Genomic DNA, 14,078 nt, shown 5'->3' with positions numbered 1-14,078 from the left:
CCTCCGTTTCCCGGCCGGGGCCGGGCAGGAGGCCGCCTGGAAGCCCTGCAGCTGCGACCCAGCGGCGGCCGGGCCCCTCAGGCGGCCCGGCTCCCCCCGTCCCGCCGCGGTGGCGGCGGCGGAAAGGCCCCAGGCCCGGGCGCGGCCCGGTCACCTCCGCCACCTCACCGAGCGCCCGACCGGAAGCGCCGCCCGCGGCGCGGCACGTCACCGCCCCGCCCTTCCGGCCGAGCCCTTCCGCCCCCGCCCCGCCCCGCCGCCGCGCCGCTTCCCCTCGCGCGAGGCCGCGCACCGCCCCCGTGCGGCGGGCGGCGCGCGCTGCACCGCGCTCGGCGGCGGCGCTCGGGCCGGGATCTCTATGGGGCGAACGGCGATGCGATGAGCCCGGGCGGGAGCCGCGCCGGGGCCAGCGCCGCGCACGGGCAGCGGGGCTCCTCCATGGGGGCTCGGCCGCAGTAGGAGCGGCGTCTTCCCGGGGCGCGATCCGCCACCTCCCCTCCCCCTCGGGCCTCCTGAGGAGGATGGCGACGGCGGCCGCCCCGACCCAGCTCGAAGCCGGTGGGTATCGCTGGCGGCGGGGGGTGTCCCCCGCCCCGCCGGCCGCCCCTCCGTTGTAACCGTGTCCCCCTTCTCTTCTCCCGCCCCTCCGCAGAGCTCTACTACCTGATCGCCCGGTTCCTGCAGTCCGGACCCTGCAAGAAATCCGCCCAGGTGAGCGGCGAGCCGGGGGCTGCGGCCGGGGCGAGCTGGGACGGACGGGACGGGACGCGACGGGACGCGACGGGACGGGGCGGGAGGGCGGCGGGCGGGGGAGCCGCTGCGCTGCGGGCGCCGGACTCACGTCCTTTGTGTGTGCGTGTCCGTGTGTCCGTCTCTCCCCAGGTGCTGGTGGAGGAGCTGGAGGAGCACCAGGTACGGCGCCCGCCCCGGCGGGACGGGGAAAGCCCTCGGGACGGGGTCGGGGGCGGGGGGGGACACACGGGGGTTGCCCTGCCCCGTCTAACCCAGCCCATCGCCTACCGGGGCTCCGGGAGACCCTGCGGGAGGCGCGGGTTCCCCCGCTGCGGGCGGTGGGGCCGGGGGCAGCGGCGGAGGGACTCCTCCCCGGGGCGGGCTGGCACCGGCGGGGGTTCCCCCTCGCCCGCCCGGGGAGGGGTCGCTCCGCGCGGGGCCGGCTGCGGTCTGACGGCCGCCTCCGTCCCCGTCCCTCCTCCCCTTCCCCGTCTCCTTCCCGCAGCTGATCCCCCGGCGCCTGGACTGGCAGGGCAAGGAGCACCGCCGGAGCTTCGAGGACCTGGTGAGCCAAGTTTCGCTCCCGACTTCCCCGAGAAGTTCCCCCCCGCCGCCGCCGCTCCCCGTATCCCCCCCCCCGCCGGGCTGCGGGCTGCGCCCCGCGGAGGCCGCGACTGCCGCCGGGCCGCGGGGGTGCGGAGCGCAGGGAAGGGGAGGGGAGGCGCGGCGGGGCCGGGCTGGGCTGAGCCGGGGCGGGGGACGCGACACCGGAGCGGCGGCGGCGGCGGGGGCTGCTTGGTGCTGACCGACTGCGGCGCGCTATTGTGGGGCCGGGAGGGTTATCTGAGGGCACGTACCGGGGCCCGGCGCGGCCAATGGCGCCGCGTCTTACAAGCCGGAGAGCGGCGGGAGGCGATGGAAGGCGGCAGCTGATTGGCTGCGGCGCGGCGGAGGACCTGGCAGGCCGGGCGGGGGGCGCGGGGTGCCGGTTCTCGCGTTCCGCGCCCGCCGCTCCTCGGCCGGGGCCGGGTCCGCTCCCCTGCGGGGCCTCCCCCGCCCCGGGGGCAGCGGGGGGACGTCCGAAACACAGCGGCCCGCGGGCTGGAGGAGGCCGCCGGGAGCCAGGCCCCGGGGGGGCGGCGGCGGGAGGCCGCGGGCGGCGCGGCGGCCGGGGCGGGCCGAGCCGGGCCGAGCCGAGCGGGGAGATGGCATGTGGACGTGCCGCCGGGCCCGTCGCCGGGCAGAGCTGCCGGTCTGGTTCGGGGATTGGTGGCCTGTGGCAGCAGCCGCCGCTGAAACCGCCGCGACAGCTGGGCCTGCTTTAAAATAAAAATTAAATTATAAAAAAACAGGGGTTTTAGGAAGTGTAGCGTTGAAACTGTTAAACACCGATGAAATGCACGGAATGGCTACTTTTGCTCCGTACAAACCGTGTGAGCATCTGTCATTGAGGAAGGTCAGCTTCCCGCTGCGCTGCCAGGGGCCTGACGCGTGGGGATGGCCGCTCTCCCTGCGTGGCTGAGAGATCCGTGCGTTCCAAACAGAAGTCATTTCCATCTGTTTCCCAAGGGTGCGAACAGCCCTGTTCTCGTTCCGAGGGGCTGCGGGTCATAATGTGTGGTGCTGATGTAGTGCTTTGCACTTGGAATGCCGTAAAGTCACTGACAGCTTGTATAATATCGATGTCCCCTCTCCTGGGAGGAACTGAGAGTACGTCCTTGCCTTTCCCGTCTCGCAGAGTGCGGTGGTGATGTGGAATTTTGACGTGACTGTTGCTCAAACGGCTTTGTGGCTTGCTCAAGACTTAGTTTTCCACTTTAGCGACGTTGTAGAAGTCCAGATGCAGATGGGAGAGCTCCTTGCGCCAAGATGAGACGTTTGTACCTGCTGGCTTTCCCTTTCCAAAGTGAATTAAGAATTTAAGATGAATGTTGTGCTTCGTCATACCTCTTGTGAATAATTCCGGGACTATATGTTAAGTGAACAGATATGGAGTAAGTAGGACATGCAGTAAATTTTAATGCTTTATGGTCTTCCTGGAGAACCTGAAATCTAACTCCAGGCTGTTTCAGGTTTAGCTTGTGACTGCAGCCGGTACCCGAGAGGAGTGTTAACAGTGGCAGCATGAACTCTGGTTTCAGACATACTGATTTTCCTTAGTCAGTTACATGAACGTGTGCATTTTTTCCTTTCATTCTATGGAGCATGAATAGAAAACCCCTAAAGCTTTTTTTTTGAGTGTGTGTATATTAGGTGGCGCTGTTGAAACCATACACTTTTCTTTAAAATTTCAGAAACAGGAGACAAACCGTTGTAAAGTGAGGCTTGGAATTAATGGGAAATTGCTTCTCACTGTATAGAATTGTCAAAATTAAGTATAAGATTTTTTTTCCTCTGTCTTAAACTAGTCAAGAATAATCAATCCTTTTGGATTGCCTTCTTATCTAGTATTGTTTAACTCTTGAACGTGATTTACAGTAAGGAACGGGACTATAAATGCATCGTTCCAGCGAGACAGGTTGATGCCAGGTGGGATGAACTGAGCTTCTCACTGGTAATCCTCAGTCTGATGCTTTCGCTGTTGAGGGTGTTGAAGAAAGGTCCTTTTTCCTCTCGTTGCTCAGGGTCTGATGGCTTTGGAATTTGGACCTTGGGTTGCCTATGATTGTATATTAACCTGAACCACTCGGCTTCAGTGCTAGCTGGGTGTCTGAAAGTAACATTTAGAACAAAGCCAGGGTTGTGAAGAACACAAATAACTCTGACCTTCTTTTTTATTATCTCAGTCACGTAACGAACCAAAAATAAATTATAGATTCTAGCAATTGGAGATAAAGGGTTTTTTTTTTTTTTCTACCTGTTTCTCCTTTTTGAACACTTACAGAGAGAAAACCAAATTCAGTTACAGTCTCTGCTTAGTGTTGCATCTGCACTGGTCTGGCAGGCCTGAGATAATTGAACCCAATGAGAGTTTGCAATCCCAGAGAAGTCTATTTTGTTTTGTTTCGTTTTGTTTTTTCTTTATTTGCTCAATGTTCTGCTTTGGCAAATCTGGCAAAGTAGTTCTTGTTCTAATTGCTGAGGTTTCAGCTTTGTTTTTCGTTCTCAGTTCGACCGGTCAGGTTCGGATTGGTATTTTTCAGAAAATACGCCGATACTCTCGCCATCAGCTGTGTTGTTATTGCTCTTAGGGCTTTTGAAAACAATAGAGATGTAGCAACCAAATTGCTGACTAGGTGACTTTTATCTAGGGAATGTTTCCTCCCACTTCACTCAAGCTTTTAGTCCAGATATGAAAATTCTCTAGATTTTTCTTTTCTTTTTTTTTTCCTTTCTTTATTTGAACTTGGTCTTTTACTTTAAATGTCGGGTACCGCAAGGCAGAAGAGTAATTTAAAACACACTAAGAAGAATCGTACCTAGCAAGCAAAACCATGCAGAGAATACTAGTCTGTGTGCATTTATGTTCCCTTTGTCTTTCCTGCTTATTTCCACTTTGGAGTACTTTTTATGTGCAGCATGTGGCTGTCTGTCCAGGTAATTGTCCAGGTGTACTCCAAAGTGGTTTTTACTTTGTTATCGACTGCTGGTGAAAGGTGTTTGTAAAGTGGAGGGTCCTCACTCTCCTTGTGAAGGCCTGAGGTATGTCAAACTTGCACGAAATTAGTACTCCTATTGTAAATTAACCCTAGCAGTTCAGCGTGGAGTCAGTGGTTGTTCAGATGAGTCAAGCTGAACCGACTCCAGATTATCGGGACAGTCTCCAGTGGACTGCTGTTCGAAATGATCTTTGTTTATTCCTGGTACAGATGACTGGCTCTGGTCTGGTTTTCAAGAACTTTTCGATGGGCTGTCTCTTCTGGCTCGGCTGCTTTTGGCCTCTGTGCTGAAGATTTGTATAATTTCAGGAAAAACAGAAAATCAGCTATTATTCAGTGGAGAATCTGCATCTGTGAAGGGCCGTGCTGGTATGGAACAGCTTATGGGATTTGGCTTTGGGTTTCTGCCTTGCCCATCTGCGTTGATTTAAAACTAGCTGTGAGTCTGAGGTGCTGTTATTTATAGGTGTTGCCAATCCCAGCATTAGCCGTGGAGAGATGTTACGGGTCTGTCACCTCAGGAAAATGTCATCTAGTGGTGTGGTAGTTCCAGCCCGTTCTCCCTGGGGAGATGGAGTGGATAACGGCTTTTTAAATTCACGTGTGTTCGCGTGCTGTTGGTGCCCTCTGCAAGTCCAGTGTCTGAGCTGCGCTTTGCTGAGAGGGCAAAAAAATTATTTGAGATTTGCAGAAGCTTGCTCCGGTCCTCTTGGTCTCCTCTGCTACAGTTGTCAATTGATTCTTAATTGTTACTTTGGCAAATGAGAGAGGTGGCGTCCGACTGCCCAGAGGTTGGAAATCTGCTGCCCAGCTGCCCGCCTGCCCACAGGGACTGGGTACGGAGGAGCCTTCGCAGCAGCGTTTCACCACGCTTCCCAAAAGAGATGTTCAGAGATCTGGTTCCGATCTCTGGGCAGACAGACATCTTTTTATAAGTAATAATCACAAAGAGCCTTTTTTTTTTTTTTTTTGGTTTGTTTGTTTCCTGTTTATTGAAAGCTTCCTTGGAGGAGAAGCTGTCAGCAGTCATACCAGGGGATTCTGGTTGTTTCAGGGCTCAGCAAGCCTCTCTCAGCTGCCCAGCGAGGACCCTTTGCTCAGTAGTCCTTGAGATTACACAGTAATGCTTCCAACAACAGAACCATAAACCAGTTTAGGGGTATGACTTTCTCCTAGCCCTGGCGTGACTTCACTAATAGTGCTTTACTTGCAGCTGCTTATCGCTGCAGCAGCTTGTTTGCATACTGGTTCGTACTGTGTTACGTTCATCCGTGGCTGTTTATGTAGATTTTTTTCAGAAGGCTGAATTCATTTTACCCAGTTCTCGGAAGTTTTTAGGTCCGTAACACCTGTGTTGTTACTGTGTTGGAGAACTCTTTTCGTGGTACTGAGGCATTCTTGTGCTCTCACGTTTGAACCTGTATAGGGTCTTTCACATCTTAAGTCAACAAAACGTTTTTCTCTTTGTAATTTATCCCAGGGTGCAGAACTCGCTCTCACTCAGCATGTTTTCAGCTCTTCTGTGTTTTTTTAACATGCCTTTTTGAAAAGCTCTTGTTAAGCGTGTGTTTGGCCTAGGTTACTTGTCTCTATTTTTTTTCTAATTTTCTAATTATTTTCTAATATTCTAAAAACGTTTTCTAATATATTTGAGGAGGTGGTCGTATCCTTGCTGTTACATCCTTTTGCTGTGTGGGGTTTGGACTAGCATACTCTAAGAGGTGGCTATAACTGATGCTAAGCTTTGCCTTTTTCCTTCTTTCTTTTAATGAAAAACTGATTTGGGAGACTTTGTTTTTCTCAGCTGTATGTTTGAGGCTTCATGTTTTGGAAAGATACTTAGAATCCATTTGCAGCTATCTCACGCAGAGGTGAAAGGAAGGATTTTTGTTTCACGTTCTTTTGGGAACCTGAAAATAGAATTGCTTGTTTTGCTCTGGGCTGCGGTTTAAGCATTTTATCTGGAAGTTATTACAGAAAAAAATCTCCAGGAGAATTTGCTGCTATTGCTGCCTGCCTGCATAGCTGTTTGCTAATAACAAGAGTGATAATATTCAGATCGAGGGCCACTTCTTTGGGCTGTTCTGGCTTGTAGAAACATGAAAATGTGCAGGGGAAGAAGTGTGATACAGCCTTTCCTCTGTCCTACAGCACAGTTCTGATTGCAGGTGGCAAATCTGGTGAGCAGGGCGTGTTAATAAAGTGAGGGGTGACTTTGATATGTTTCTGGTCTGCATTAACCATTCCTTAGAAAAGTTTACAGTCTAATAAAACTAAAATCTAGGTGCTTCAGCAGCTCGCTTGTGCCGATTTAACTCTGGCTTCACGACGGATTTGTCAATTTTTCTGGTCTGGGCAATGATCAAGCAGATGTCTGGTATCCTGAGCTGCTTAACGTCTGGATGTCCCAGGCAAATTCCCACCAGGCATGTGCAGATAACTGCCACGTGCTCTGTGAGTCTGCCTCATCCATCTTTCACCTTCCAGTGCTGGCTGGTCCAGACACGTGGTGATGTTCACTCTCTTTGCTATTCTTTCCGAAACTGGGGCTTAATCTGTGGATCTTTAAGCAACAAAGTCCCTTTCCGAGTAGCTGCACTGAGTTAGTTGGGATTGCTGTCTCCACAGTAGGATATTTGCTGCCAGGCTTAATTGAGCACCTCTCTCTAGATGCAGAATAGCGGCGAGACTTCAAACCCAGCGTGCTCCGCAGTGAAAAGGGAAGTGTTTTGCTGCAGTGCACTAGGAGAATGGTTTGGGCTTTCTGTGAAATTTTATATTTCCAGAGAGAGTGGTACGGCTTGGTTTTTTTTTTCTCCCTGCCCTAGAAGTAAAATGTAAGATTCTACAGCTGCTGGATTGGTTACTCTTTTTAATCTTTTGATCTTAAGCTTGATAAATTGCTAGAATTGGCGATTGCTGACTGAGAAGCACGTTACTAGTTATCAGAGATGTAAAAAAGAATTTCAAAATACTTGGATTTTATTAAATTGCAGATTCTATCTTTAGGATTGCCTTTATTTCAGATCCGTTTGGTTCCCTTGCGTACTGAAGGGAGGCTAGCACAGGATAATAAAATATTTTGTAACATTAGCACATTTCTAATATTTGAGGAATGAGTAAGAATGATGGGTGAATACAAAAGTTCGGATAATCCTTTCATCTCATTTTGACTCCTGTTACTATCATGTAATTTACAATGAAAGACAATTCCTGCTTGTATGCTAAAATTCGCTGGCTGTACAGTTGGGAAGGTACCAATATAGTTTTGGAACTCTCTAATTTTTTTTGGGAAAAAAAAAAGTTAGAATGGCTGGAGAAACCAGTCAGTGCAGGAGAGCATTCATGGGCCAGGGCTGGTCATTCCTTGATGCTCACAGTATGAAAAGTCAAGGAGTGGGACCATGTTAATGCAGTCATCAGGTTTCTCTTTTGTGCAGAGGTGCGGTGGTTCTGTTCCCATCGAAAGGCCAGAGCTGTGTCTTTGGCATGCAGCGACTGAAGGGATGTGTGGAGAAACCTGTCTCTCTCCTGTAAGAGTTTCCACTCAGATTGGAAGACTTTTGGTTGGGTTTAATTAAATGATCATTTGTATGTGTCCTCAGAAGAGCTTTTGGTGGGTTTTTATTTTGGTTAAAACCTTATTTGTGGGATGGTGTTGATGCTGCTCGTGCTGCAGGTGATTACAGCACACAGCTCATGACTAAGCACGCTGAGCCCCGTAGCACCACTGCTGTTGCCCAATTGGAATGGCTGATTTCCCAACGACATGGAGTAATCACCTCTTGATGACACAGCTCAGTGAACAATGTTTTGGCAGCAGTTCTGAGCGAAGTGCTTACTTCTTCCTCCTTCCCGATGTGTGCCACTCCTTCCAGTGTGCTGGGGCAGGAGCTGGGCAGATCCTTGGGGTCTGGGTAGGCAGGACAGCTGGGCCTATCTGGTGATGCTCCACTGCTGAGAAAAGCGGTCCTGTTCCTTGCTTTCCACCACCTCGGACTCCTCTCTGAACCACAGCCAGCTTTGCTAACCCTGACAGAAAATCTCTCCCTTCTTTTTTGGGTGAGCGTTCCTGCCACGGCTCGCTCCGCAGCAGATGAGCACCAGGGCTGATGCAGAGGGCACACGGTCGTGGCTTTAGCCACATTGGGGAATCATTCTGGCACAATGCAGCGGCACAAAAACTTGTCCTACCTTGCCGGGAGGAAACTCCATGGGTGGTGAGCACTCACAGCCCTGTCACCAGTACTGGCCGGTGACTGGATGCATTCGAAGTGGTCATGCAGGAGAGAGGGGTGTGCGCAGGCACGTGCCTGCTATTATTGCTTTACTATGAGCACTGCTCTGGCCCTTTCAGGTCAGCTTTAGTATGGTTTGGCATTAGTTTGTGGCTTGGTAAAACATAAAACTGGCTTATGACGATCTCTTTCTTAATATTGCAACAGAACAAAAGTTGTTAACTAGCTCTAATACAACTGTTTTTTTTTTTTTCAGTTTTCCATCACGAGTGAGTGAGAGTTGAGTGGCCTGTTATTGTTGATCTTTGGAAAGGAGATGGATGTAGTAGCTGTATGTCCTGTATTGAAGGAGCTAAATAAGCTCTGACATTGAGTTTGTTCTGCCAGCTAGTAAATATAGTAGAAGTCAGGCAAGTGCAGGACATTTCTGGATAATGAGGCACAATTTATTTGCTATTTGAACAGACTGTCGGAAAAACTATTGTCTCTCCGTAGAAAACAGTCTCTGTCTAAAGGGGAAAAAGAAGAATGTCTTCTCAAGATGACAAATGAGGAGCGGAGCCTCCACATGTGGTTCTTAAAGATACTTATTCCCAGTAGCTAAAAACCAGAGACTGGGTATTGCTTTTAGGATAAGATTTAGGGTTTATTAGGCTTTAGCACATGTGCGGGTGTCTGGCAAGGGTGTTTCAGCTAAGCACGAAATACTGTATGTGAAAAGAATGAACCGAAGGGTAAAACAGGCTTTAAAAAAGTCTCCAGGGAGCACTTTGTTTGAGCAGAGTACTGCACTGGGAACTCTGAGTTTTGGGGTTTTTTTTTGTTATTAAGGAGTATCCTGAATTACAGCTGTAGTTACTGCCACCTGGAACTGACTTTTTCAACACTCCATGTCACTTCAAAAAGACAACTTTGATATAATTAATTTTGAGGGGGGTTTCAGGGGTTTTAGACTTGATTTCAGTAACTTTGACACTTGAATATGAACCAAACAAAGAACTACCAGTAGGAGCAAGAATAAAACAACTTTCAAACATCTGTGTTATTTATCTGTTTAGGTGGCAGTCAATGCACACATCCCTCCGGATTATCTTCTGAGGATCTGTGAGAGACTTGGTCCCCTTTTAGACAAGGAGATCCCACAGAGTGTCCTGGGCGTGCAGACCTTGCTAGGTGTCGGTCGCCAGTCTCTGTTAAGGGCAGCAAAAGGTAAGATTCTCAATTTATGTGTGATTGAATTTCATTTTAATGATCAAAACCCCTTTTGTTTCGGTTCATGTTGTGGTATCTGCGTGTGTTTGCCTGAACCCTTGTTTGTCTTCTGTGCTTGTTAGCTTTCTTGTTGCAGTTTTGCTAGAACATGGGTATTGCTGGCCCTGTTACATCTTTCTTTGGTTGAAAATGCCATCTTAAGCAGCTCTTGCCTACAGTTGCTTCCCCTACCGTCCCTTCTCAGCACGTTGGACTGTCGTGTGTGTAAATGATGTGATGAACTGGATGAGAGATTATGATCCATCTGAAAAATAGCCCTTTTTTTCATATGCACACACGCATGCCTGCGTCTGAAATAACCCAGCAGCCCGTGTATTTTGCTGGGCTGTGTTTCAGGCTGATGTATTCCATGATGTGATTCCTTGGCTGTGCAGACAGGTGTGTCAGCTTGAAGGGCAGGGGTGGCATTTGAGGCAGCGTTTGGAGAGTGGGAGAAGCTGGGACTGCTCCTTCAGTGATAATTCCTACCTGTCCTTGCTTCAAGTTAATTTGAACCAAAGGCCCTGTTCCTTTCATGAATAGAGCACCAGGCCTGTTTCTTTTGAAAAACTGCTCTGCTTGAGATAATGATCCTGAGAGCGCAATTTTGTGTTGTAACTCAACGGATCTGAGAGCCATCTGCTATTGGAAAGAGGGGTTCCTCCCTCTTCCCCTCACCCCATGCCCCTGCCACTTCTCCCCTGTGGGAGCCAGAACTTACTTGATCCTGTGATGTGCTGATTCAGAGAGCTAAAACGTTGCAAAATTTGTTCTTGCAGTTGTAGTGAATTAAATTAGCTCCTGGAAGGATCAGAGGGCTGGAGGTGACACAGGCGGCAGGAACATCATTCTGGGTGAGGAGGAAGGATGGGAGAGCAGGACCTTCCTGTTTCAGTGGCAGTTGAGCACTTAATTTACCGCATCCTGCTGATCCACTGGATATCACCTGGAGGATGTGCCGTTTGCAAACACATTTCCTTACTCAAAGCTTCGGGACTGAGTCTTGTTTTGCCTAAGCTTTGTTAGCAATAGGGTGGAGAATTTCAGGTTTGCAGGGAGGCCTGCAGAGAAACGTTTCTTCTTTTCACATTCAGTTTGCATCTTAGAAGAAAACAGCGACAAAAATGTAGAGAGAAAACATGTTTTTGTGCAGGGAAACAGAAGTTTCTTAGGTGAATGAGGGGACAGAGGCTAGATGAATCCCTGAAAGAAGTAGTGCTTCCTAAGCCATGTGATAAGTTTATTGTAAAGAGATTTCTACTAGATTTATGGTGTTGGTTTTTCCCCCCCCTTCAGAAAAAGGTGCTGTGACATTATGCCATTTGGTGTGTAAACCACACTTGCTAATACGAAACTGCGTGCCTTACCCCCCCAGATGTGCATCAGTATGAAGTTTCCATTTACCCTTAGTATTTATAGCTATTTTGTTCCATTTTAGAAAAGTGCTGTTTTTAATGTGCATCATTGTAAATACTCTCTGGTACCGTTTGGATTTTAATCAGAAGGTCCTCTCGGGAGTCTCTTTGAGTCACGTAAGCTTGTGCACTTCATATTCAGAGATCTAGAGGGTGATACACCCATCCACCAATCCGTGGCACTGTCCTTCTGTTCCAGTCCTTATTCACCGTGGAAGCTCGTTTCTTCCCTTCCAGATGGCCAGAAATGGAAGAAGTCCAGGTCTAATTTCTGAGGCACTCTGAACAGTCTCAGGAAAAATCACTATTGTTCTAGAGAGAAGGCTGTCCCAGGCCAGTTGGCAGCAGATAGCTGGAGAGTCTTTAAAAAAACAGTCTTCATTTTAAAAACAATGTTTTTTTGGGGGGTGGGGTGCAGAGGAGAGTCTGAAAGGAGGGCATATTGCCACCAGTTGCAGGAAAACAGATTTATTGGGGGGGGGGGAGGGAAATAAATCTCACTTCTCCTGCTTTCAGGGAGCAAATGTGTGTGTATGTGTATTCTCCAATGTACGGTTCATGAGAAGAGGTCTTGCATGTGTTGGGATTGCAAAAGGACTAAAAACATACCAAACCCCAGTTTTGCCTCGGTACAAAGTGCACCCACTTTTTTCATTCTCTTTTTTCTTTCCATCAATTTAGACTCCCTGCTTGCCAAAATGAAGCAAAAATAAGCTGAAACCATTTACAATCATATTGCTTAGGACCTAGAAATCAGAGTAGCGATCTTCTTTGAGTGTTAGATCTCTTTTGGACTCTTTACAAAGACAGATCTGATTGTGGGATGCTGGGAGTGGTGCTCGATGCTCTCGGTTCTAAGAAGGGTGGGTGGGTCGGGCCTGGTTTGGAGGATGGTTTCCCTGACCCGCTGCTGCTCTTGCTGGTACAGACTTCAGGCACACGCTATGGAAAGGATCCGCGTTCGCAGCTCTGCACAGAGGCCGGCCCCCCGAACTGCCTGTCAATTATGGGAAACCACCGAACGTGGGTGAGTTTGGAACACATCAGGTGTGGCTTTTTTCCTTCTCTCTGTTTTTATTGCTGTTCCATCTGAAAGTTACTGACTGAAGCACTACTCTGGGTTGGCGTTAATGGCTTTTTTTGACATTTCACCATGAATTAGAATCATAGAATCATAGAACGGGTTGGGTTGGAAGGGACCTCAAAGATCATCCAGTTCCAACCCCCCTGCCATGGGCAGGGACACCCTCCACTACACCAGGTTGCCCAAAGCCTCATCCAGCCTCGCCTGGAACACTTCTAGGGATGGGGCAGCCACAGCTTCTCTGGGCAACCTGTCCCAGTGCCTCACCACCCTCAGAGGGAAGAATTTCTCCCTGAGATCCCATGGAAATCTCCCCTCTTCCAGTTCAAAGCCATCACCCCGTGTCCTGTCACTCCACACCCGTGTCCAGAGCCCCTCTCCAGCTTTCTTGGAGCCCCTTTAGGTACTGGAAGGAAATGCCCACAGACTGGATAATTTCATGCTCAGCCTGACAAAACCAGCATTATCATCAACAACCCCCCCAAAAAACCCACCCCACAGCCCACAGCGTACGGAAACAGGGCGCAGGTATCAGCCAGGGAGGAGCTGGAAAGAGGTTTTACGGTTTTTTTAGAGGTTTTAGAGGTTTTTTTTTTTAATTAGTCTCAAAAAGGTTTCTTGCTGACAATAGAATAACCTTTTTTCTGTTATTCAGGCTTGGATCTTCCATAAAGTGCATACACATGTTAAAACATTGTGGCCATGTTGAAAAGCTTTGCACGTCAGCTTCCTGTTTGGAGGGCAACGTGCTTGAGTAATTTTTTATGGTACACCTCCGTAGTATGGACAAATGCTTGTAACATTGGACAAGTGTGATCACGGGAGCATGTAGCCCATCTTTTCATTCAAGAATCATAGCCAGAACAAAGCGCCTGGCTCCCAGAGAACTTTTTTGACTCAAGAATTCATTTTAGTTCGATTATGACAGAAAACAGACTGCTTGCAACATCGCTCTCCAAAAAGGAAATAATCACCAAACCAACATTTGAGTTCCTTCAGTTTCCCACCCAGTTAGATCAAGAACGTGTGTAAAACTCTGACACGTGTAGGCATTCAGCTGACGGATCGTCCAAGAGCTGCTCTGTTTTGCTTAAACTGACAAGTCTTTGCCTTGTACAGTCTGAGCTTTCATTAACCGTTTTTATAGCAAACAAATTTGTTTCTCGCAGGCAGAAGTTGAATCAGTCATGACTTGTTTTCGCATTAGGGTGTTTTATCTGTATTTGTGTGTGTTTGTGCAAACGTGTAGGCTTTTCCTGCTTTGTCAGGAGATGCGTCCACGTCTGTTTCTCCCAGCCCTGAGGAGATGCAGGGATGGCGATGGCAGTCTTCTCTTTCTGCCACGTCTGTTCCTCTGTTTGTGCCTCTGCACTTTCTCTCTAGTTACCAAAAAATAATCTTTGTCAGAAGTGAAAGTGACGGAGCCCGGGCTGTTTGTGGTCGAAATCGATAGGGCGCTTTGCATAAGGTCTGCGGCGGCGTGGCAGCAGCGACGGAACAGCAAAGTTAATCATGGGTCTTCTGTAGGAAAAATAAATGGATATTTGCCTGGAACTGGTGCACAGGGAACTATTGCGTTAGTACTCTTCCTGTTTCTGTCAGATAATTTATGAGTTGTACTGTAGACATGAAAAAAGAAAACTATTTCAATATATTAGTGTGGTTACTTCTGTGAATATCTGTGTATTTATTCTTTCAGACTGATTCTGCAGTTACTTTAGTGTTAGCAGTTGGGCTGATGGATTGCTGATAGGCTAGA

At 49.2% G+C, this 14,078-nt stretch overlaps 1 protein-coding gene across 1 annotated transcript in view; it reads left to right on the top strand.

Moving 5' to 3' along the window:
• The first annotated feature begins 486 nt into the window (after positions 1–486).
• The window catches only part of BRWD3 (bromodomain and WD repeat domain containing 3), a 57,954-nt gene continuing 44,362 nt past the window's right edge, over positions 487–14,078 (top strand). Inside the window, exons 1-6 of the mRNA XM_086619867.1 lie at positions 487–558; positions 653–711; positions 883–912; positions 1,238–1,297; positions 9,628–9,778; positions 12,164–12,262. Coding sequence (XP_086475993.1) covers positions 522–558; positions 653–711; positions 883–912; positions 1,238–1,297; positions 9,628–9,778; positions 12,164–12,262 — 436 coding nt within the window. The 5' untranslated portion in view covers positions 487–521. The remainder of the gene's footprint in view (positions 559–652; positions 712–882; positions 913–1,237; positions 1,298–9,627; positions 9,779–12,163; positions 12,263–14,078) is intronic.

The sequence above is a fragment of the Tauraco erythrolophus genome, chromosome 13, assembly GCF_009769465.1.
Source record: "Tauraco erythrolophus isolate bTauEry1 chromosome 13, bTauEry1.pri, whole genome shotgun sequence".
Taxonomy (NCBI): Eukaryota; Metazoa; Chordata; class Aves; order Musophagiformes; family Musophagidae; genus Tauraco; species Tauraco erythrolophus.
The sequence above is the reverse complement of the archived record's forward strand: the minus strand, read 5'-3'. Positions and strand labels throughout refer to the sequence as shown.